The sequence below is a fragment of the Eschrichtius robustus genome, chromosome 4 (assembly GCF_028021215.1).
Source record: "Eschrichtius robustus isolate mEscRob2 chromosome 4, mEscRob2.pri, whole genome shotgun sequence".
Lineage (NCBI taxonomy): Eukaryota > Metazoa > Chordata > Mammalia > Artiodactyla > Eschrichtiidae > Eschrichtius > Eschrichtius robustus.
Window position 1 is genome coordinate 47,984,039 of NC_090827.1, and position 22,161 is coordinate 48,006,199.

The 22,161-nt window shown below is 34.6% G+C and overlaps 1 protein-coding gene across 1 annotated transcript in view; it reads right to left on the reverse strand.

Moving 5' to 3' along the window:
- Positions 1 to 20,611: 20,611 nt before the first annotated feature.
- TLL1 (tolloid like 1) overlaps positions 20,612 to 22,161 on the reverse strand; it is a 220,235-nt gene continuing 218,685 nt past the window's right edge. Inside the window, exons 20-21 of the mRNA XM_068542094.1 lie at positions 21,882 to 22,132; positions 20,612 to 20,746 (exon numbers count right to left, since the gene is read on the reverse strand). Coding sequence (XP_068398195.1) covers positions 20,612 to 20,746; positions 21,882 to 22,132 — 386 coding nt within the window. The remainder of the gene's footprint in view (positions 20,747 to 21,881; positions 22,133 to 22,161) is intronic.

Consider the following 22,161-nt stretch of genomic DNA (forward strand, 5'->3'; position numbering starts at 1 on the left):
GTAAATAGGATTCTTTTCTTAATTTATCTTTCTGATAGCTCATTATTGGTGTATAGAAATGCAACTTTTAAAAAAAATTTGAGTTGGTATCCTGCAAATTTACTGAAATTGTTTATTAGTTGTTAGAGCTTTTGATGGACTCTTTAGAGTTCTCTGTACATATCATGTTATCTGCAAATAAAGACAATTTACTTCTTTTCCATTTAAATGCTTTATATTTCTTTTTCTTCTCTTATTGTTCTCAATAGGACACCCCATACTCTGTTGAAAAAAAGTGACAAGTGTAGTCATCCTTGTCCTGTTCCTGATCTTAGAGTAAAAGCTTTCAGAATTTCATTGTTAGTGTGATATTAGCTGTGGGCTTGCCATAGATGGTCTTTATTATGTTGAGGTACATCCCCCTTACACTTACTTTGTTGCGAGTTTCCATCATAAATGGATGTTGAATTTTATCAAATGACTTTTCTGCATCTATTGAGGTGATCATATGATTTTCATTCTTCAGTTTTGTAAGTTGGTGTATCACATTGATTGAATTGCAGATGTTGAACTATCTTTGTATCTCTGAAATAAATCCCATTTGAACAAGGTGTATGTTCCTTTTAAAGCATAGTTTAATTTTGTTTACTAATACTTTGCTGAGAATTTCTGCACCTAAATTCACTGGGATTATTGACCTTTTTTTTTCTTTTCTTGTAGTGTTCTTGTATGGCTTTGGTATCAGGCTAATGTTGGCCTTGTAAAATGAGTTTGAAAATGTTCTTTTCATCTATTTTTGGAAAGGTTTGAGAAGAATTGGTATAAATTCTTTTTAAAATGTTTGGTAGAATTCACTCATGAAGCCATCTGGTCCTGATACTGGTTCAAATTCCTTACTAGTAATTGGTCTGTTCATTTTTTTCATTTTTTCATGATTCAGTCTTCATGATTCAGTAGGTTATATGTTCTAAAAATGTATCCACTTCTTCTAGGTTGTCCAGTTTATTTTGTTATATAATTACTTATAGAAGTCTCTTATAATCCTTTGTGTGTGTGTAGCATCTGTTGTAATAACTGCTCTTACACTTAAAATTTTATTATTTGAGTCCTCTCTTTTTTTCTTGGCAAGTCCAGCTAAAATTTTGTCAATTTTATTTTTTTTTCAGAGAAACAGCCCTTAGTTTCATTGATCTTTTCTGATGTCTTTTTAGTCTCTATTTCATTTATTTCCATTCTAATCATTCTTATTTTCTTCATTATGCTAACTTTTGGCTTATTTTGTTTTTCGTTTTTTAGTTCCTTAGGGTTTAAGTTAGGTTGTTAGATTGTTTATTTGATATCTCTTTCTTCTTAATGTGTAAGAAAAAATTTCTTATAGTTTTCTGCATACAGGTCTCTTGCCTCCTTAGGAAGGTATATTCTTAGGTATTTTATTCTTTTTGTTGCAATGGTAAAGTGGAGTGTTTCCTTAATTTCTCTTTCAGATTTTTTGTTGTTAGTGTATAAGAATGCAAGATATTTCTGTGCATTAATTTTGTATCTTTCTACTTTACCAAATTCATTGATTAGCTCTAAGAGTTTGCTGGTAGCATCTTTAGGATTCTCTATGTATAGTATCATGTCATCTGCAAACAATGACAGTTTTACTTCTTTTCCAATTTGGATTCCTTTTTCTTCTCTGATTGCTGTGGCTAAAAGATCCAAAGCTATGTTGAATAATAGTGGTGAGAGTGGGCAACGTTGTCTTGTTCCTGATCTTAGAGGAAATGGTTTCAGTTTTTCACCATTGAGAATGATGTTGAGTGTGGATTTGTCATATATGGCCTTTATTATGTTGAGGTAGGTGCCCACTTTCTGGAGCGTTTTTATCATAAATCAGTGCTGAATTTTGTCAAAAGCTTTTTCTGTATCTATTGAGCTTATCATATGGTTTTTATCCTTCAGTTTGTTAATATGGTGTATCACATTGATTGATTTGCGTATGTTGAAGAATCCTTGCATTCCTGGGATAAACCCCACTTGATCATGGTGTATGATCCTTTTAATGTGCTGTTGGATTCTGTTTGCTAGTATTTTGTTGAGGATTTTTTTTTCACACGCACACACTGTATTTTATTTTTACAAGAGATAAATAGACTTACACCAAGCACTGTACATGGATGACCACAACAAAAGCAACAATGATTGCAATTACCAAACATGAAACACACTCATACTATGTCATAATATTGACATTCAGTCCAGTAATCCTCCACTGTAACGGCTCCTTTACTTTGCAGTGAAAATTGATTTGTATATTCTTTGCCTCTGAGTCCTTGTGGGATTTTTTTTTAATTCAGACAGTAAGTCACAAAAATTATACTCATCCTCATCAGTTCACTCAGTTCCATGTAATTAATTTTTTTTTCATCTTGATCTTTTGTTAGCACTTTTATGAGTTCATCAGTTTTTCATTAGAGTTCTGAAAATGCTTATTCATTCAGTTCAGCAGTACAGTCAGTTACCAGAAACCTGTACTTGTCAGAGTCTTTTCCATGAATTTCTTGAAGATGAAACCCTTTTATAGGAATATATTTGCAAAAGCATCAGAGTACACCCAGAACTGTCTGTAAATGACAAAAGACTTAAAAATGACCACAGTTAAAGATTTGATGAAAGTTCATAATAATGCAGTTGACAAGAAAATTAGTTATTTCTGAGATATACATTTTAAAGTAATAACTAGGATTATGACTTATAACATTATACCAGAACATATAAGATTTTTAGAAATTTCATGTAATGTCTGAAACATTTATATTAACATATTTCCACACAAATAACCACCACCATCCCCACCCCACCGCAGTTTTCCCCCCTTGGTGTCCATATGTCTGTTCTCTACATCTGTGTCTCAACTTCTGCCCTGCAAACTGGCTCATCTGTACCATTTTTCTAGGTTCCACATACATGCATTAATATACGATATTTGTTTTTCTCTTTCTGACTTACTTCACTCCGTATGACAGTCTCTAGATCCATCTACGTCTCAACAAATGACTCAATTTCGTTCCTTTTTATGGCTGAGTAATATTCCATTGTATATGTGTACCACAACTTCTTTATCCATTTGTCTGTTGATGGGCATTTAGGTTGCTTCCATGACCTGGCTATTGTAAATAGTGCTGCAATGAACATTCGGGTGCATGTGTCTTTCTGAATTACGGTTTTCTCTGGGTATATGCCCAGTAGTGGGATTGCTGGGTCATATGGCAATTCTATTTTTAGTTTTTTAAGGAACCTCCATATTGTTCTCCATAGTGGCTGTATCAATTTACATTTCCACCCACAGTGCAAGAGGGTTCCCTTTTCTCCACACCCTCTCCAGCATTTGTTGTTTGTAGATTTTCTGATGATGCCCATTCTAACTGGTGTGAGGTGATACCTCATTGTAGTTTTGATTTGTATTTCTCTAATAATTAGTGATGTTGAGCATCTTTTCATGTGCTTCATGGCCATCTGTATGTCTTCTTTGGAGAATGTCTATTTAGGTCTTCTGCCCATTTTTGGATTGGGGTGTTTGTTTCTTTAATATTGAGCTGAATGAGCTGTTTATATATTTTGGAGATTAATCCTTTGTCCGTTGATTCATTTGCAAATATTTTCTCCCATTCTGAGGGTTGTCTTTTCGTCTTGTTTATGGTTTCCTTTGCTGTGCAAAAGCTTTGAAGTTTCATTAGGTCCCATTTGTTTATTTTTGTTTTTATTTCCATTACTCTAGGAGGTGGATCAAAAAAGATCTTGCTGTGATTTATGTCAAAGAGTGTTCTTCCTATGTTTTCCTCTAAGAGTTTTATAGTGTCCAGTCTTACATTTAGGTCTCTAATCCATTTTGAGGTTATTTTTGTGTATGGTGTTAGGGAGTATTCTAATTTCATTCTTTTACATGTAGCTGTCCAGTTTTCCCAGCACCACTTATTGAAGAGACTGTTTTTCTCCATTGTATATCTTTGCCTCCTTTGTCATAGATTAGTCGACCATAGATGTGTGGGTTTATCTCTGGGCTTTCTATCTTGTTGCATTGATCTATGTTTCTGTTTTTGTGCCAGTACCATATTGTCTTGATTACTGTAGCTTTGTAGTATAGTCTGAAGTCAGGGAGTCTGATTCCTCCAGCTCCATTTTTTTCCCTCAAGACTGCTTTGGCTATTCGGGGTCTTTTGTGTCTCCATACAAATTTTAGGATGATTTGTTCTAGCTCCGTAAAAAATGCCATTGGCAATTTGATAGGGATTGCATTGAATCTGTAGATTGCTTTGGGTAGTATACTCATTTTCACAATGTTGATTCTTCCAATCCAAGAACATGGTATATCTCTCCATCTGTTGGTATCATCTTTAATTTCTTTCATCAGTGTCTTATAGTTTTCTGCATACAGGTCTTGTGTCTCCCTAGGTAGGTTTATTCTTAGGTATTTTACTCTTTTTGTTGCAATGGTAAATGGGAGTGTTTCCATAATTTCTCTTTCAGATTTTCCATCATTAGTGTATAGGAATGCAAGAGATTTCTGTGCATTAATTTTGTATCCTGCAATTTTACCATATTCATTAATTAACTCTAGCAGTTTTCTAGTGGCAGTTGTAGGATTCTTTATGCATAGTATCATGTCATCTGCAAACAGTGACAGTTTTACTTCTTCTTTTACAGTTTGTATTCCTTTTATTTCTTTTTCTTCTCTGATTGTCGTGGCTAGGACTTCCAGAACTATGTTGAATAATAGTGGTGAGTGTGGACATCCTTGACTCGTTCCTGATCTTAGAGGAAATGCTTTCAGTTTTTCACCATTGAGAATGATGTTTGCTGTGGGTTTGTCATATATGGCCTTTATTATGTTGAGGTAGGTTCCCGGTATGCCCACTTTCTGGAGAGTTTTTATCATAAATGGGTGTTGAATTTTGTCAAAAGCTTTTTCTGCATCTATTGAGATGATCATATGGTTTTTATTCTCAATTTGTTAATATGGTGTATCACATTGATTGATTTGCGTATATTGAAGAATCATTGCATCTCTGGGATAAATCCCACTTGATTGTGGTGTATGATCCTTTTAATGTGTTGTTGGATTCTGTTTGCTAGTATTTTGTTGAGGATTTTTGCATCTATATTCATCAGTGATATTGGTCTGTAATTTTTTTTTTTTGTAGTGTCTTTGTCTGGTTTTGGTATCAGGGTGATGGTGGCCTCATAGAATGAGTTTGGGAGTGTTCCTTCCTCTGCAATTTTTTGGAAGAGTTTGAGAAGGATGGGTGTTAGCTCTTCTCTAAATGTTTGATAGAATTCACCTGTGAAGCCATCTGGTCCTGGAGTTTGGTTTGTTGGAAGATTTTTAATCACAGTTTCAATTTCATTACTTGTGCTTGGTCTGTTCATATTTTCTGATTCTTCCTGGTTCAGTCTTGGAAGGTTATACCTTTCTAAGAATTTGTCCATTTCTTCCAGGTTGTCCATTTTATTGGCATAAAGTTGCTTGTAGTAGTCTCTTAGGATGCTTTGTATTTCTGCAGTGTCTGTTGTAACTTCTCCTTTTTCATTTCTGATTTTATTGATTTGAGTCCTCTCCGTCTTCTTCTTGATGAGTCTGGCTAATGGCTTATCAATTTTGTTTATCTTCTCAAAGAACCAGCGTTTAGTTTTATTGATCTTTGCTATTGTTTACTTTGTTTCTGTTTCATTTATTTCCGCTCTGATCTTTATGATTTCTTTCCTTCTGCTAACTTTGGGTTTTGTTTGTTCTTCTTTCTCTAGTTTCTTTAGGTGTAAGGTTAGATTGTTTACTTGAGATTTTTCTTGTTTCTTGAGGTAGGCTTGTATAGCTATAAACTTCCCTCTTAGAACTGCTTTTGCTGCATCCCATAGGTTTTGGGTCATCGTGTTTTCATTGTCATTTGTCGCTAGGTATTCTTTTATTTCCTCTTTGATTTCTTCAGTGATCTCTTGGTTATTTAGTAACGTATTGTTTAGCCTCCATGTGTTTGTCTTTTTTACGTTTTTTCCCCTGTAATTCATTTCTAATCTCATAGCGTTGTGGTCAGAAAAGATGCTTGATATGATTTCAATTTTCTTAAATTTACTGAGGCTTGATTTGTGACCCAAGATGTGATGTATCCTGGAGAATGTTCCGTGTGCACTTGAGAAGAACGTGTAATCTGCTGCTTTTGGATGGAATGTCCTATAAATATCAATTAAATCTATCTGGTCTATTGTGTCATTTAAACTTCTGTTTCCTTATTTATTTTCATTTTGGATGATCTGTCCATTGGTGTAAGTGAGGTGTTAAAGTCCCCCACTATTATTGTGTTACTCTCAATTTCCTCTTTTATAGCTGTTAGCAGTTGCCTTATGTATTGAGGTGCTCCTATGTTGGGTGCATATATATATTTATAATTGTTATATCTTCTTCTTGGATTGATCCCTTGATCATTATGTAGTGTCCTTCCTTGTCTGTTGTAACATTCTTTATTTTAAAGTCTATTTTATCTGATATCAGTATAGCTACTCCAGCTTTCTTTTGATTTCCATTTGCATGGAATATCTTTTTCCATCTCCTCACTTTCAGTCTGTATGTGTCCCTAGGTCTAAAGTGGGTCTCTTGTAGACAACATATATATGGGTCTTGTTTTTGTATCCATTCAGCAAGCCTGTGTCTTTTGGTTGGCGCATTTAATCCATTCACGTTTAAGGTAATTATCGATATGTATGCTCCTATGACCATTTTCTTAGTTGTTTTGGGTTTGTTTTTGTAGATCCTTTTCTTCTCTTGTGTTTCCCATTTAGAGAAGTTCCTTTAGCATTTGTTGTAGAGCTGGTTTGGTGGTGCTGAATTCTCTTAGCTTTTGCTTGTCTGTAAAGCTTTTGATTTCTCCATCAAATCTAAATGAGATCCTTGCCAGGTAGAGTAATCTTGGTTGTAGGTTCTTCCCTTTCATCACTTTAAGTATATCATGCCACTCCCTTCTGGACTGTAGAGTTTCTGCTGAGAAACCAGCTGTTAACCTTATGGGAGTTCCCTTGTATGTTATTTGTTGTTTTTCCCTTGCTGCTTTCAATAATTTTTCTTTGTCTTTAATTTTTGCCACTTTGATTACTATGTGTCTTGGCATGCTTCTCCTTGGGTTTAGCCTGTATGGGACTCTCTGCACTTCCTGGACTTGGGTGGCTATTTCCTTTCCCATGTTAGGGAAGTTTTCGACTATAATCTCTTCAAATATTTTCTCTGGTACTTTCTCTCTCTCTTCTCCTTCTTGGACCCCTATAATGTGAATGTTGTTGCTTTTAATGTTGTCCCAGAGGTCTCTTGGGCTGTCTTCATTTCTTTTCATTCTTTTTTCTTTAGTCTGTTCCACAGCAGTGAATTCCACCATTCTGTCTTCCAGGTCACTTATCCGTTCTTCTGCCTCAGTTATTCTGCTATTGATTCCTTCTAGTGTAGTTTTCATTTCAGTTATTGCATTGGTCATCTCTGTTTGTTTGTTCTTTAATTCTTCTAGGTCTTTGTTAATCACTTCTTGCATCTTCTCAATCTTTGCCTCCATTCTTATTCCGAGGTCCTGGATCATCTTCACTATCATTATTCTGAATTCTTTTTCTGGAAGGTTGCCTATCTCCACTTCATTTAGTTGTTTTTCTGGGGTTTTTTCTTGTTCCTTCATCTGGTATATAGCCCTCTGCCTTTTCATCTTGTCTATCTTTCTGTAACTGTGGTTTTTGGTCCACAGGCTGCAGGATTGTAGTTTTTCTTGCTTCTGCTGTCTGTCCTCTGGTGGTCGAGGCTATCTAAGAGGCTTGATGGGAGGCTCTGGTGGTGGGTAGAACTGACTGTTGCTGTGGCGGTCAGAGCTCCGTAAAACTTTAATCCACTTGCCTGTTGATGGGTGGGGCTGGGTTCCCTCCCTGTTGGTTGTTTTGCCTGAGGCAACCCAACACTGGAGCCTACCTGGGCTCTTTGGTGGGGTTAATGGCAGACTCTGGGAGGGCTCACACCAAGGAGCACTTCCCAGAACCTCTGCTGCCAGTGTCCTTGTCCCCATGGTGAAAGAGAGCCACCCCCCGCCTCTTCAGGAGACCCCCCCAACACCAGCAGGTAGGTCTGGTTCAGTCTCCCCCAGGGTCACTGCTTCCCCTGGGTCCCGATGTGCACACTACTTTGTGTGTGCCCTCCAAGAGTGGGGTCTCTGTTTCCCCCAGTCCTGTTGAAGCCCTGCAATCTATTCCCACTAGGCTTCAAAGTCTGATTCTCTAGGGATTCCTCATCTCATTGCAGGACCCCCAGGTTGGGAAGCCTGACGTGGGGCTCAGAACCTTCACTCCAGTTGGTGGACTTCTGTGGTATAAGTGTTCACCAGTCTGTGAGTCACCCACCCAGCAGTTATGGGATTTGATTTTACTCTGATTGCACCCCTCCTACTGTCTCACTGTGGCTTCTCCTCTGTCCTTGGACGTGGGGTATCCTCCTTGGTGAAGTCCAGTGTCTTCCTGTTGATGATTGTCCAGCAGCCAGTTGTGATTCTGGTGCTCTTGCAAGAGGGAGTGAGAGCACGTCCTTCTACTTCGCCATCTTGGTTAATCCTCCTCCTTGTTGAGGATTTTTGCATCTATATTCATCAGTGATATTGGTCTGTAGTTTTCTTTCTTTGTGACACCTTTGTCTGGTTTTGGTATCAGGGTGATGGTGGCCTCATGGAATGAGTTTAGGAGTGTTCCTCCCTCTGCTATATTTTGGAAGATTTTGAGCAGGATATGTGTTAGCTCTGCTCTAAATGTCTAGTAGAATTCACCTGTGAAGCCATCTCATCCTTGGGCTTTTGTACAACCTTTCGAGACGGAACCAGGAAGAAATAGAAAATATGAACAGACCAATCACAAGCTCTGAAATTTTCTGTTGTTATTTGATGATTTTCTATAGAGGTATGCCTTGATTCTTTTCTTTTTACCTTTTGTATATTTACTATAGGCTTTTGCTTTGTGGTTAGCATGACGTTTCCATAAAGTATCTTACATTTAAAATAGTATTTAAGCTAATTATAATTTTCTTCAGATGCATGTTATCCCTTATATGTGGAAACTAAAAAATGTCTTACTCTTAGAAACAGAGAGTAGATAGCGGTTGTCAGGGGCTGGGGGTAGGCAAATAGGGACAGATTGGTAGAAGGGTACAAACTTTCAATTATGACATTAATAAGGTCTGATGAACCAATGTATAACATTATGACTATAGTTTATATCACTGTAGTATATTACTGAAATTTTCTAACAGAGAGATATTCTCACCAAAAAAGTAAATATGTGAGGTGATGAATATGGGGGTATTTCTTTCATAATTTATACATATATCAAAACACCACATTGTACATTGTATATCTTACAATTTTCTTTGTCAATTATACTTAAATAAAGCTGAAAAAATGTCACATTAATTTTCCCATTTGTTCTTATGGAGTATATTTGTTTGCAGCAAGCTTCTCCACCATAACTCAAAATAAAAGTCAATACAATTTAATCAAGCTATATAAAATTATTTGCTTAATGGGAAAGTAAGTGGCTTTTCTGTTTTTAAGCGAAACTTAGTTTCAAGTATATTAGTATTCAAAAATACAATATAATAAGCAAAACAGGTGTCTGAATTATGATTACTTTGTATGTGTGTGTGTTTGTGTGTGTACACATTTAGTTTTATTGTAACAAAGCAACTTGTACACTTTTAACCTTTAAAACTGAGCATTATCTTTATTTTCCAGTGAAACAAATAAATAAATACATAAAAATAAACAGAAACAAAATTAAAATAGAGAATGTCAATTTTGAATATGATCCTATCGATTCTGCTGATTCTCGAATTGAGTGGCAGGGTTCAATCACCTTTAGGAGAGAATTTTATTTTAAAAGTGTTATCTTCAAGGATGTCAAATTACAATTTAAAATGTAATGTATATATCAACTCTTTTTCAGATATATTTTATTATAGACATCATATGATCTTGTAAAATTTTAAATTTATTATATATTCACAATCCCCATCTGCAAAATTGGAATAACATACTTATTGTGCTCTCTATATTAATACTCTGAATTAATAAACTACATAAATGTACATCAGTTATGATATTTTATTTAAGAATCCATTGAAAACTTGTTTTTAATATTTTTACTAAATATTTTTATTGAAGTATAATTGACTTACAATATTATATTAGTTTTAGGTGTACAACATAGTGATTTAATATTTTATACATTACAAAATGAAGACCAGGATAAGTCTAGTTATCATCTGTCACCATGCAAGTTTGTTACAATATTGTTGACTATATTCCCATGCTGAACATTACATCTCCATGGCTTATTTATTTTATAACTGGAAACTTGTACCTCTTAATCTCCCTCACCTATTTCACTCATCCCTATACCCACCTCCCCTCTGGCAACCACCAGATTATTCTCTGTATCTATGCGTCAGTTTATGTTTTGTTTTGTTTATTTTATTTGTTTTTTAGATTCCACATATAAGTAAAATTATATGACATTTGTTATTCTCTGTCTGACTACCTTTTTACTTGCCCTCTAGGTTCATCATGTTTTTGCAAATAGCAAGGTTTCATTCATTTTTATGACTGAATAATATTCCATTCTATATATATGCATCACACTTTCTTAACCCATTCATGTGTTGATGAACATTTAGGTTGCTTCCATATCTTGCTATTATAATTAATGCTGCAATGAACATAGGGGTGCATATATCATTTTGAGTTAGTGTTTTTGTTTTATTTGGGTAAATACTTAAAAGTGGGATTGCTGAATTGTATGGTAGTTTTATTTTTAATTTTTTGAGGAACCGCCATACTGTTTTCCAGAGTGGCTGGACCAATTTACCCTCACACCCACAGTGCACAGTTCCCCTTTTCTCCACATCCATGCCAACATTTGTTATTTATTGACTTAATGGTAATAGACAATCTGACAGGTGTGAAGGTGTGATATCTCATTATGGTTTTGATTTGCATTTTCCTGATGATGAGTGGTATTGAGCATCTTTTCATGTGCCTTTTGGCCATCTGTATGCCTTCTTTGGAAAAATGTCTATTCAGGCCCTCTGTCCGTTTTTTAATTTGGATTGATTTATTTTTTGATGTTGGGTTGTATGAGTTCTTTGTATATTTTTGGTAATAACCCCTTATCAGATATATTGCTTTCAAATATCTTCTCTTATTCAGTAGGTGGTCTTTTCGTTTTGTTGATAGTTTCTGTCATTGTGCAAAAGCTTTTTGGTTTGATGTGGTCTTATTTGTTTATTTTGCTTTTCTTTCCCTTGCCTGAGGAGACATATCAAAAAAAATATTCCTAAGACTGATGTCAAAGAGAATACTGCCTATGATTTCTCTTAACAGTTTTATGGTTTCAGGTCTTACATGTAAGTCTTTAATCCATTTTAAGTTTATTTAGTATATGGAGTGAGAAAATTTTCTAGTCTCATTCTTTTACATGTAGCTGTTCAGTTTTCCCAGCACCACTTATTGAAGAATCTGTCTATTCCCCATTGTATATTTCTGCCTCCTTTGTCATAGATAATTTGACCATATAAGTTTGGGTTTATTTCAGGGCATCTATTCCACTGATCAATGTGACTGTTTCTGTGCTAACCCCGTACGATTTTGAATACTATAGTTTTGAGTATGTTTTGAAATCAGGGTGTGTGATACCTCCAGCTTTGTTCTCCTTTCTCAAGGTTCCATTGTCTACATGGAGTCTTGTGTTTCCATACAAATTTTAGAATTCTTTGTCCTAGTTCTGTGAAAAAAGTCTTTGGCATTGTCCTAGGGATTGCATTGAATCTATAGATTGTCTTGGGGAGTATGGTCATTTTAACAGTATTAATTATTTCAATTAATAAGCACAGTATATTCTTCAATTTGTGTCATCTTCAATTTTTTTCTCAGTGTCTCATAATTTTCTAAGTACAGGTCTTTTATCTTCTTGGTTAGAGTCATTCCTAAGTATTTTATTCTTTTTGATGCAAGTGTAAATGACATTGTTCTCTTAATTCCTCTTTCTGATAATTTGTTGTCAGTGTATACAGATTTCTATATATTAATTTTGTATCCTGCAACTTTACTGAATTCATGAGTTCTAAAACGTTTTTGGTAGCCTCTTCAGGATTTTCTGTATATAGTATTATGTCATTTCTAAACAGTGACAGTTTAACTTATTTCCCTATTTAGATTCCTTTTATTTCTTTTTGTCTCATTGTTGTGGCTAGGACTTCCAATACTATCTTGAATAAAAGTGGTGAGAGTGGGCATCCTTGTCTTGTCCCTGATCTTCGAGAAAATTCCTTCCATTTTTCATCACTGTGTATGAATTCAGCTTGGTTTTGTCATATATTGCCCTTATTATGTTGAGGTATGTTCTCTCTATGTCCACTTTCTGGAAAATTTTTATCATACATGGATGTTGAGTTTTATCAAAAGCTTTTCCTACATCTATTGAGATGATCATATGGTTTTTTGAAAGCATATTTATTTATTTACTTATTTGGTTGAGCTGGGTCTTAGTTGCGGCATGCAGGATCTTCGTTGCAGCATGTGGGATCTTTAGTTGAGGATGTGGGATCTTTTTGTTGTGGCATGCAGGCTCTTAGTTGCAGCATGTGGGATTTAGTTCCCTGACCAGGGATCGAACCCAGGCCCTCTGCATTGGGAGTGCAGAGTCTTAATCACTGGACCACCAAGGAAGTCCTGATCATATGGTTTTTATTCTTCATTTTGTTAATGTGGTGTATCACATTGATTGATTTGTGGATATTGAATCATTCTTGCATTCCTGGTAGAAATCCCACTTAATCATAGTGTTTAATATATTGTTCAACTTGGATGTTGATATTTGTTAAGGATTTTTGCATCTATATTCTTCACTGATATTGGCTTATAATTTTTTTGTGTGTGTGACGTTTTTGTCTGGTTTTGGTATCAGGCTGATGTTGGCCTTGTAGAATTAGTTTAGAAGTATTCCTTCCTCTCCAATACTCTGGACTAGTTTGAGAAGGTTTGGTGTTACCTCTTCTTTAAATGTTTGGTAGACTTCACCTGTAAAGCTGTCTAGTCCCGGACTTCTGCTTATTGGGAGATTTTTAATTACTGGTTCAATTTCATTACTGGTAGCTGGTCTGTTCATATTTTCTATTTCTTCCTGATTCAGTATTGGGAATCAGTATGATTCTTCTAGTTTGTCTGTTTTGTTGGCATATAATGGTATTAATCTCTTATGATAATTTGTATGTTTGTGGTGTTGGTTGTAACTTATCATCTTTCATTTCTGATTTTATTTATTTGGTCCCTCTCTCTTTCTTCCTTGATGAGTCTGGCTAAAGGTTTTTAAATTTTTAAAAACTTTTCAGAGAACCAGCTCTTACTTTCATTAATATTTTCCAGTTTTTTTGGTCTCCATTTCATTTATTTCTTCTGTGATCTTTATAATTTATTTCCTTCTACTAACTTTAGATTTTGCTTGTTGTTTTTCTAGTTCCTTTAGGTGTAAGGTTAGCTTGTGTTTATTTGAGATATTTCTTGTTTCCAGAAGTAAGCTTGTATTGCTATAAACTTCCCTTTCATAACTGCTTGTGTTGCATCCAATAGATTTGGTTTGCAATGTTGTCATTTTAATTTATTTCTAGGTATTTTTTATTTCTTTTATTTCTTCATTGACCCATTTGTTGTTAGTAGCATATTGTTTAGCCTCCACATGTTTCCTTTTTTTTTTCAGTTTTTCTCTAGTAGTTTATTTCTAGTCTCATATTTTTGTGTTTGGAAAAGATGCTTGATAAGATTTCAATCTTCTTCAAATTACTGAGATTTTTTGGGTGGCCTAGCATGTGATCTATCTTGGAGAACGTTCCATGTGCACTTTAAAAGAATGTGTATTCTGCTGCTTTTAGTAAGAATGTTCTGTGTATGTTTGTTAATTCCATCTGATCTAATGTGTCATTTAAGGTCAGTGTTACCTTATTTTTTGTCTGAATTATCTGTCCATTGATGTAAGTGACATCTTAAAGTCCCCTGCTATTATCGTGTTGCTGTCAATTTCTGTCTTTATGTTTGTTAATATTTGCTTTATGTGTTTAGGTGCTCCTATGTTGGGTGTATATAAATATACAATTGTTATGTCTTCTGGTTGAATTGATCCCTGATTTTTAGGAACTGTCTTTCTTTGTCTCCTATTATAGTCTTTGTTTTAAAGTCTATTTTGTCTAATATAAATATTGCCACCCCAGCTTCCTTTCATTTCCGTTTGCATGGAATACCTATTTCCATCTCCTCACTTTCAGTCTATGTGTGTTTTTAGATCTGAAGTGAGTCTCTTATAGGCAGCATATATATGGATCTTTTAAAAAATCCATTCAGCCACTCTATGTCTTTTGACTGGAGCATTTAGTCCATTTACATTTAAAGTAATTAATTATAGGTATGTACTTGTTGCCATCTTGCTAATTGTTTTCAGGCTGTTTTTCTAATTTGTATTTGTTCCTTTCTTCTTCTTTTGCTCTCTTCCCTTGTGATTTGAGGACAATTTTTATTTAGTATTATGTTTGGATTCTCTTCACTTTTTTGCATGTGTATCTATTATAATTTGGATGTGGTTACCATGAGGTCATATATAACCCCATATATATGATTATTTTAATATGATAATCTGTGTGTGATCTGGGGGTAGGGTGGGGCTTGTTGGTGAGCAGGGCTGGGTCCTTGGCCCTAATAAGCTAGAAGGAGGATTCCAATATTGTGCTTGCCAGTGCCAATGTTTTTCCGTTGGAATGAGCTCACAGTAATATCTGCTGCTAGTGTCTATATCATGAGCGGGAGTTCCATTTGCCTCCTACCCCTCTGGGAAGCTCTCCAAGATCAGGAAATGGGTCTGAAATTAAAGGCTTCTTTCAAACTACTGCCTCTGCACTGGGTCTTATAACATGTGAGATTTTGTGTGTGCCCCTTAAGAGTGGAGCTCTGTTTCCTATGGCCCTCTGGCTCTCCTGAACACAAGCCCCATTGATTTTCAAAAACAGATAATCTGGGGGCTCATCTTCCTGGCACATGACCCACAGGTAGGGTGGCCTGATGTGGGGTTTGGACCCCTTGCTATTTGAGGACGACATCTACAATTGTGATATTCTGTACATTTGTGGTTTGCTGACTGGTGGGTTGTGGGTCTGACTATGTCTTGTCTCTACCCCTCCAACTCTTCTCATTGTGGTTTCTTCCTTATGTCTTTGTGGAAAATCTTTTCTTTTCTACTAGTTTTCAGGTTGTTCTCACAGAGAGTTGCTCTGTGAGTAGTTGTAATTTTGATGTGTCCATGGGAGGAGGTGAAGTCAGGATTCTCCATCTAGGCCACCTCCCTAGGTAGTGTTTTTTATAAAATTACATTGTTTAGTTTCGTTTGTTAAATAACTACATAAATAAATATCAGAATTTTGATATGTTATCCCACTCCTATTGCTCATCATGAGAATAAATAATTTCATTTATAAGCTGAAAATATGTGATTGATGCAAAAATAAGTTATTTTATACAAAAGTTGAAATTTTAGAAAGCACAAATGTAAGTAAGAAGACAGTGGAAAATCAAGGGTAAGGAAAGGATGCTTATGTTAATACTTGTCTCAAAATCCAAACCATGCTGTTTGGAAGAGTGCCCCCAAAATGGTAGTAAAATGCACATGCTTTTTTTTTTTTTTTTGGCTGCACCACAGTGGCATGTGGGATCTTAGTTCCCTGATGAGGGATTGAACCTGTGCCCCCTGAAGTGGAAGCATGGAATCCTAAACACTGAACTGCCAGGGAATTCTGCACATGCATGTTTTATATTGCAATTATGCCTTTCTGTGATTTGCTTTTAATTAATATTAATATTTATCTCTCCCACTATAATTTAACTTTCAAGAAAGAAAAGATTGTGATTGTTTTTCTTTTTAAAGTCTCATTAAATTCTTAACATCTAACATAGTGCTTAGCATATTATAGGCATTAAGCAAATATTTGTTGAATAAATAAATGTCTATGTCTTTTGGCTTAAAAATGACAAAAATTAATATGAAAGACTCTATTTCCATGAAATTCAAACACAACTAATAGTTGTACAATGGTGTAAAAATGACTTTAACAAATTTATTACATCCCTGTGGAAAATTTTTCTGCAATTTAATTTTTAATTATACCCCTCTATGGAATGTCCATTAAATATTGTTTTAGGATAGATTTACATACTTAAGCCTTATTATTTATAATCCTTTCACTTTATTTGTCCTTTCTGGGTGTTCTTCTGTTTAAATAATTTTAAGGGCATTCCTTGAAATGGGCCTCTCCCTGCCACTTCAACCACCTCTGCTCTGGCAGCAAATGCAAGAGAAGACCCAGCTGTCAGGGCCTTCTATCTACATGTCTTACACTACATGTTGGTGCTTAGGTCTTCTCTTTTTATAGGCTTTAACCCAAGTAATATTTTACCTACAAGTCTTCTAAAGTTAGAAGTTGAGATTTATTGCACTGAATTTGTATTCAAAATATTGGACGAGAGGGAGATTATATATATGAGACATGCTCAGGGCCCTATACACTGTTTGGAATCACCTTGTGTTGACCTCTGCACCAGGTAAGTGTCATGGTATTGACTAGAATTACATGGTAAGCCTGAAATCAGTTTGGGTACACTGGTGGGGAGTGAAATGTAGGTAGGTTGAAAGCTGGACAATTTAAAAAGTACATGTCAAAAGAAAGTTTGGAGACTAATAATAATATTTCACATTGTGTAAGAGCCAGGCTTTCCATCATTTCCTAAGCTAATGACAAAATTTCTCAATTTTATAACAATAGCACTAAAAGACTAAAAGTTAAATGTTCATTGGTAACCATTTATTATGCACTGATGTAAAAATGCATCCATAGACCATCTTTTCTTTCTTTTTGATAAGCTCATATTACATATTTTTTCTAGTAAAACAGAAGGCATCACTGCAGCTCAAGTTATAGATCTTTATATGGTAATTATTTTTTCTGTTTTCTTCCTCCCATGCAGGATTTAATAAGTGGTATTAAGGTTTTCTTTATCCAAAATATTCTTGCTAAATAAAATTATTGTTAAATAAAATTTCCAAACATTTTGTTAATTGCTTTAAGAAAAGTTATTTTTAATGTCACACGTGGTTATAGTTTCCTAAATCTAAACAAATATGTAATTTAATGTTTCTTTTAAAAAAATTTTAGCCTTGTAAAGAGTAATTAGATGCTTTTAGAGATTTTCTATATGTGAGAATAAAATTTCATTATTTGAGGCTTACTATCAAAAATATAGTAATAGAAACCAAACAAAGGAGACTAAGATGTTTAAAAACAAAATTGAACAGAATTTGAATCTGATAACTGTGGTATACTAAAATTAATCCAAGATAGCAAAAATTCAGCCAATACAGGCAGGGGACATTTGGAGACTTTGGAAATAGAATTGCTGTTTCTCATATATTTCTTTAAAAATGTTGTTTTGTGCAGTTGTCACGATTTCCTAAATAAACTAGATTAATATTCAAAATTGAATTTGAAAATAATTTAATAAAATCATATAAAGTGGGAGCAGTTTTTTTCTATGTATAGTTAGTGAGGATTGTATAGGAGTTAGAACTTTGGCAAATAGAGAGTAGAGGTTGAAAATAAATTTACAAAACTAATAATAAAATGCCTAGAACAGTAATTAACAATTATTAACACAATAACAACGAAGCTGTTTGTGTTTGACTTTAACAACATACTTAAGCCAAGGTCGAATTAATATAAAAATAATATTCAGTGAGCTGATATCTGACATAAGGTACAATAAAAAATTAATGTTCCCATTGAAGACCTAAGTTATGACAACATCTCTGTGGTGTGCCTTCTAAATACTTTATTTCTCAGTTGTGTCAAAGGCAGCTCATTGTGGCCTAATAAGATGTCAGTCAGAATATCCACAATATTTCTTAAAGTAGAACACTACATTTCTCCTACCACACCAGGTAAAATAATTTAATATATTTATTTTAACAAAGGCCCATAGTTACTAACTCCAAACTATATAGTAGTTTTTTTTTGTTTTTCACATTTCTAGTACTACCTGTGGTTCTTAAAGATATCTACAGTTGATATTTGAATTGTCATGCTATTACTGAAAGGAACAATGCTTATCCTGAAAGTTTTACTGTAATTCACCTCTAAAATTGACTTTATGTGGAGAAGTTTCATCATAAAATATATCTACTATTTATATAGGTCAAGATTGATTCTACTACATTTTGTAGAACAAACACAGATTTTTATATCAGACAACCTGGGTTTTAACATCTAACTTTACACTGTGACCCTGGGAATATTATATGCCTTCTTTGAGCCTCAGTTCCTAAACCACAAAATGAGAACATCACCACAGTTCTCAAAGGGTGGCATAAAGGTTAAAAAGAGCTAGTGTATGTGCCTAGTACTGGGCTGGGCACAGTGTAGTATATTAGGTGTTAAGGTTTTTTTTCTCCTTTAATTCCCATTCCCAATATTTTGGCTAACTGGAGATTAGTGAAAAAAAATATAGAAGAGTTACTGGAATAAATCAGCTCCACTAAAAAGCTCATTATATTGCAGGCGTTAGTTATACATTTCCAAAGTAACATTCAGTAAGATCAAAAGATTGGTTTTAAAAATGTATTTACATAATAAAGTTCATATGCAAGAAAAGATTTCCAAGGCAACAATGACAAAAAAAAAAAAAAATAAGCTAAATCTGTGTGTATAGCTTAATTTTGTAAAATGAAGGAAAATTCTCAATTTTATTAAATGTTGAATGTTCATGGACAGGTAACAGAACAAAAGCTGCTTCATATAGCAATCTATATCAACATCAAAAAATATGAAAATAGAGTTTCTCTGAAGGAAGGAGCTTTTTAAAAATGGGGTTGATAATAATTAGAAGTTCCCATTATTTGTCCATGAAACGCCCTATGAAAGGTGCTACTTTAAATAGGGTTTTAGTAGAACTGGGCACGTAAATTTAAACTTTTCAACCACCCACTACTTTTCACCTCCTTGTAACTCCACTCATTCAGACAACCTCACATATACATACATTAATATTTTTTTAAAAACCTGCCTTTAAAGCGAAAATTCATTTTCTACAATAAAAGCAGGTCACCATATTTATACCCAATGCTCTCAGTCACAGAAATGGATTTTCCTCATAGAATTGCTAATTAACATACACTATTATGTTCAACTTCTCAAAAGTTGTATATCTTAGGAGGATCTGCTCGATCATATGAAAGAATTCTAAGGCAATATAAGCAGTTGTTCCACAGGACAAGTGTTGCCCTTGCAATGATATACTCTTGATACATTAAGTCTTTAGTCTTCAAGTGCTACCATCCAGACAGAGACGTTCATAGTCTACAGGTGGTTGGCTCAAAGGTCAAAAACTTTGTTTAAAAAAATGTTTATGGAATAGCACCATGGAAAGTCTTTCAGAAACAAATCCTTTTTTTTTCAACATTGCATTTTAAAAAACTGACTTCTAGGAAGAGAAAGAAAGAGATCTTTCAATTCTAACAAGGCCTACTTCCACTTCATTTCATTTCATGTTTTAAAAATAATACATTAACCATGACAACATCAACATTAACAACTACAACAGATCAACAACAAAAGAAAGACAATAGCAGCAGTGAAACTTGAGTATGAACCATCCAGGCAGTCACTTAGAAGAATCCTGTTCACACCTGTTGGGAGTTGTCTCATCAAGTTCATAAGACATCACAAGGCTTCTTGAATTTGGTGTGAAAAGACAGCACTTTCGCTGAAAGAACTGAGTTTACCAATCAACTGGGCATTTTCCAGCACTTAAATAAATGATATCTAGAGTTAACTGCAATGATAGACAGTATTGAAATTTCAAACTTGTCAGAATGTCACAAAAAGGAAGTGGTCTCGAGATCATTTATGTTTCAAAGAGGTAAATTTAGCCTGCAAGTGAAAATAATGAAGCTGAAATATTCCAGTTTCCAAGCATTTGTCATACCCACATTTAAAGTATAAACCACCCTCAAGAGACTCCCACTTCACAACAACTTATATGGGTCTGGTTTACACTGTCTTCAAGATGCAAAGTCAAAGCAATTATCCTAAGATACAAGGAGAGGGTGTTCCAGTTTATGACCTGCAAGGTCATTTTACTTTTCCATATATTGAAAAATTGTCAAAAAGGACACTCTGCAGGGTCACAGACCCTGAATGGGACTGAATTGTGAAGCAGCTATGGTGAGCTGTGAACAAAGGATTGTGAAGTCTTATTTGAAGCATGAGACGCCCTTTCACCAACTTTATTTATATTTATACTGTCAAGAATGAAGTTCAGATATCCTGGTAATGTTGATCAGGGTTAGCTGGAAACTTCTCTTTTAGTACAGAGATAATTCTGGTCTTGCAGTTTTCTTCTTCTCAAACTCATTATATAAAACTTTGTGCTAAAATCTTCATTTAAAAAAGAAATACATCTTCTTTCCATTATGCCCATTCCTTTATGTTTTGATGGAGGTTTTGGTGTTATTTTTTGGTATGCGTGGTATCTGGATATCTGATGCTTTTGTATCTTATATGAAATCCTTTCTTGCTGATTGTGTCATCAGTGTGAAAATGAATTAAAACTGTATCACCAATTGAATAGATGTCTTCTGGTGGCTGAAGACAAAAACAAACAAAACAAATAAACAAACAACAGGAATGAATTATTTTTTCTTCAATGTAATTCATGTTTGGGAATTTTTTTGGTATATAATTTAAACCTCCCAACAACATTGAAAAGTGGATAAGAGTGACTTTATTTTACAGATGAGAAAACTTGAGTTTCAGAGAACAGATGACATGCTCAAGATCACAAGTCTGATCAGTGATATAACTGAGCTTTGAACATAATTAAGTCTATTTCCAAATTCTGGAACTTGGTGTTTTTTCCCAAAATTTTAAGCCAATTTCCTTTGATTTACAAGTAATGAAAGTGAGGTTCACAGAGGATAAAGGGACATTAAATCTATTTCAGAAGGTGCTCTGAGGCAGAGCCACTTCCAGAATCCAAATCCATTCCTTCTTGTTTTAATAATCTAAGTACCAAGAATAATTTTTGTTTCATTTCAGTAGCTATTTGGACAGGATTTCAATATTATTTAAGAAATAGTCACTGGTAGACATTTGAAAAATGGGACTAATATCTTCAGAACAAAATATGTATTCAGAAGAACATTTGATATTAATGCAGTGAATCCTGGAGGAAAAGCATTGAGAAAACCTTAAGCTTTCCTGTTTCTTATTTCTCATGTAGACACCCTCTGACCTATGTTTGGTACTCCGTCCTGTGCCCACTGCAATGGAGCAACATTCAACAGTACTGGCTAAACCCCCACACCAATGGTAGATACTGCCACTTATCAAATATATTGTTGAGAGAGGAATGCCAATGATGTGCATATTCTTTTTGCTTTATGCTTTAAGAAGCTTACAAAATTGTCAAAGGTGTGTGTTTAGGCATATTGCTTTTAGATAATTAAACATTTAAATATTTATTGCACAATAAAAACATGAATTAAAAAAGTTAAGATGTGGACAGTAACAAGAAGTTATAGCTATTGAATTCATCTGTCTTGTTCAATATTATTGAGCAAATTCATTAGAGATGGAGAAGTAAGGGAAGAAGAGGCATGTTATAACTTGTCAAGCCATTTTGTAAAAGCACTGCTGATTTGCATATGTTACACATATCAATCACCAATTTATAGGCATTTTTATCATGTCTATGGTATCCTGCTGGTACTGTATTTACCCCTGATCCACAGAATCGACCAAGCCCCACCGCTGTTGAATCGAGACCATCAAAAAGCTCAACATAGTCATAGCCACAGTCAGCTTCTTCTTCCACTTCAAAAATCTGGAAGGATAACTCGAGTCGAGAGCCCCGTTCTGACACTAACAGCCATTCACAGTCAACTTGTCCTGGGTAGTTGTTATCACCAAACTGAGCATGTGAGTACAGATCTCTGGGTTTTGATTCCACTTTCAGTCTGCCACCACACTCTGCCCAGGAAAGAAAAATGAAATAAGTG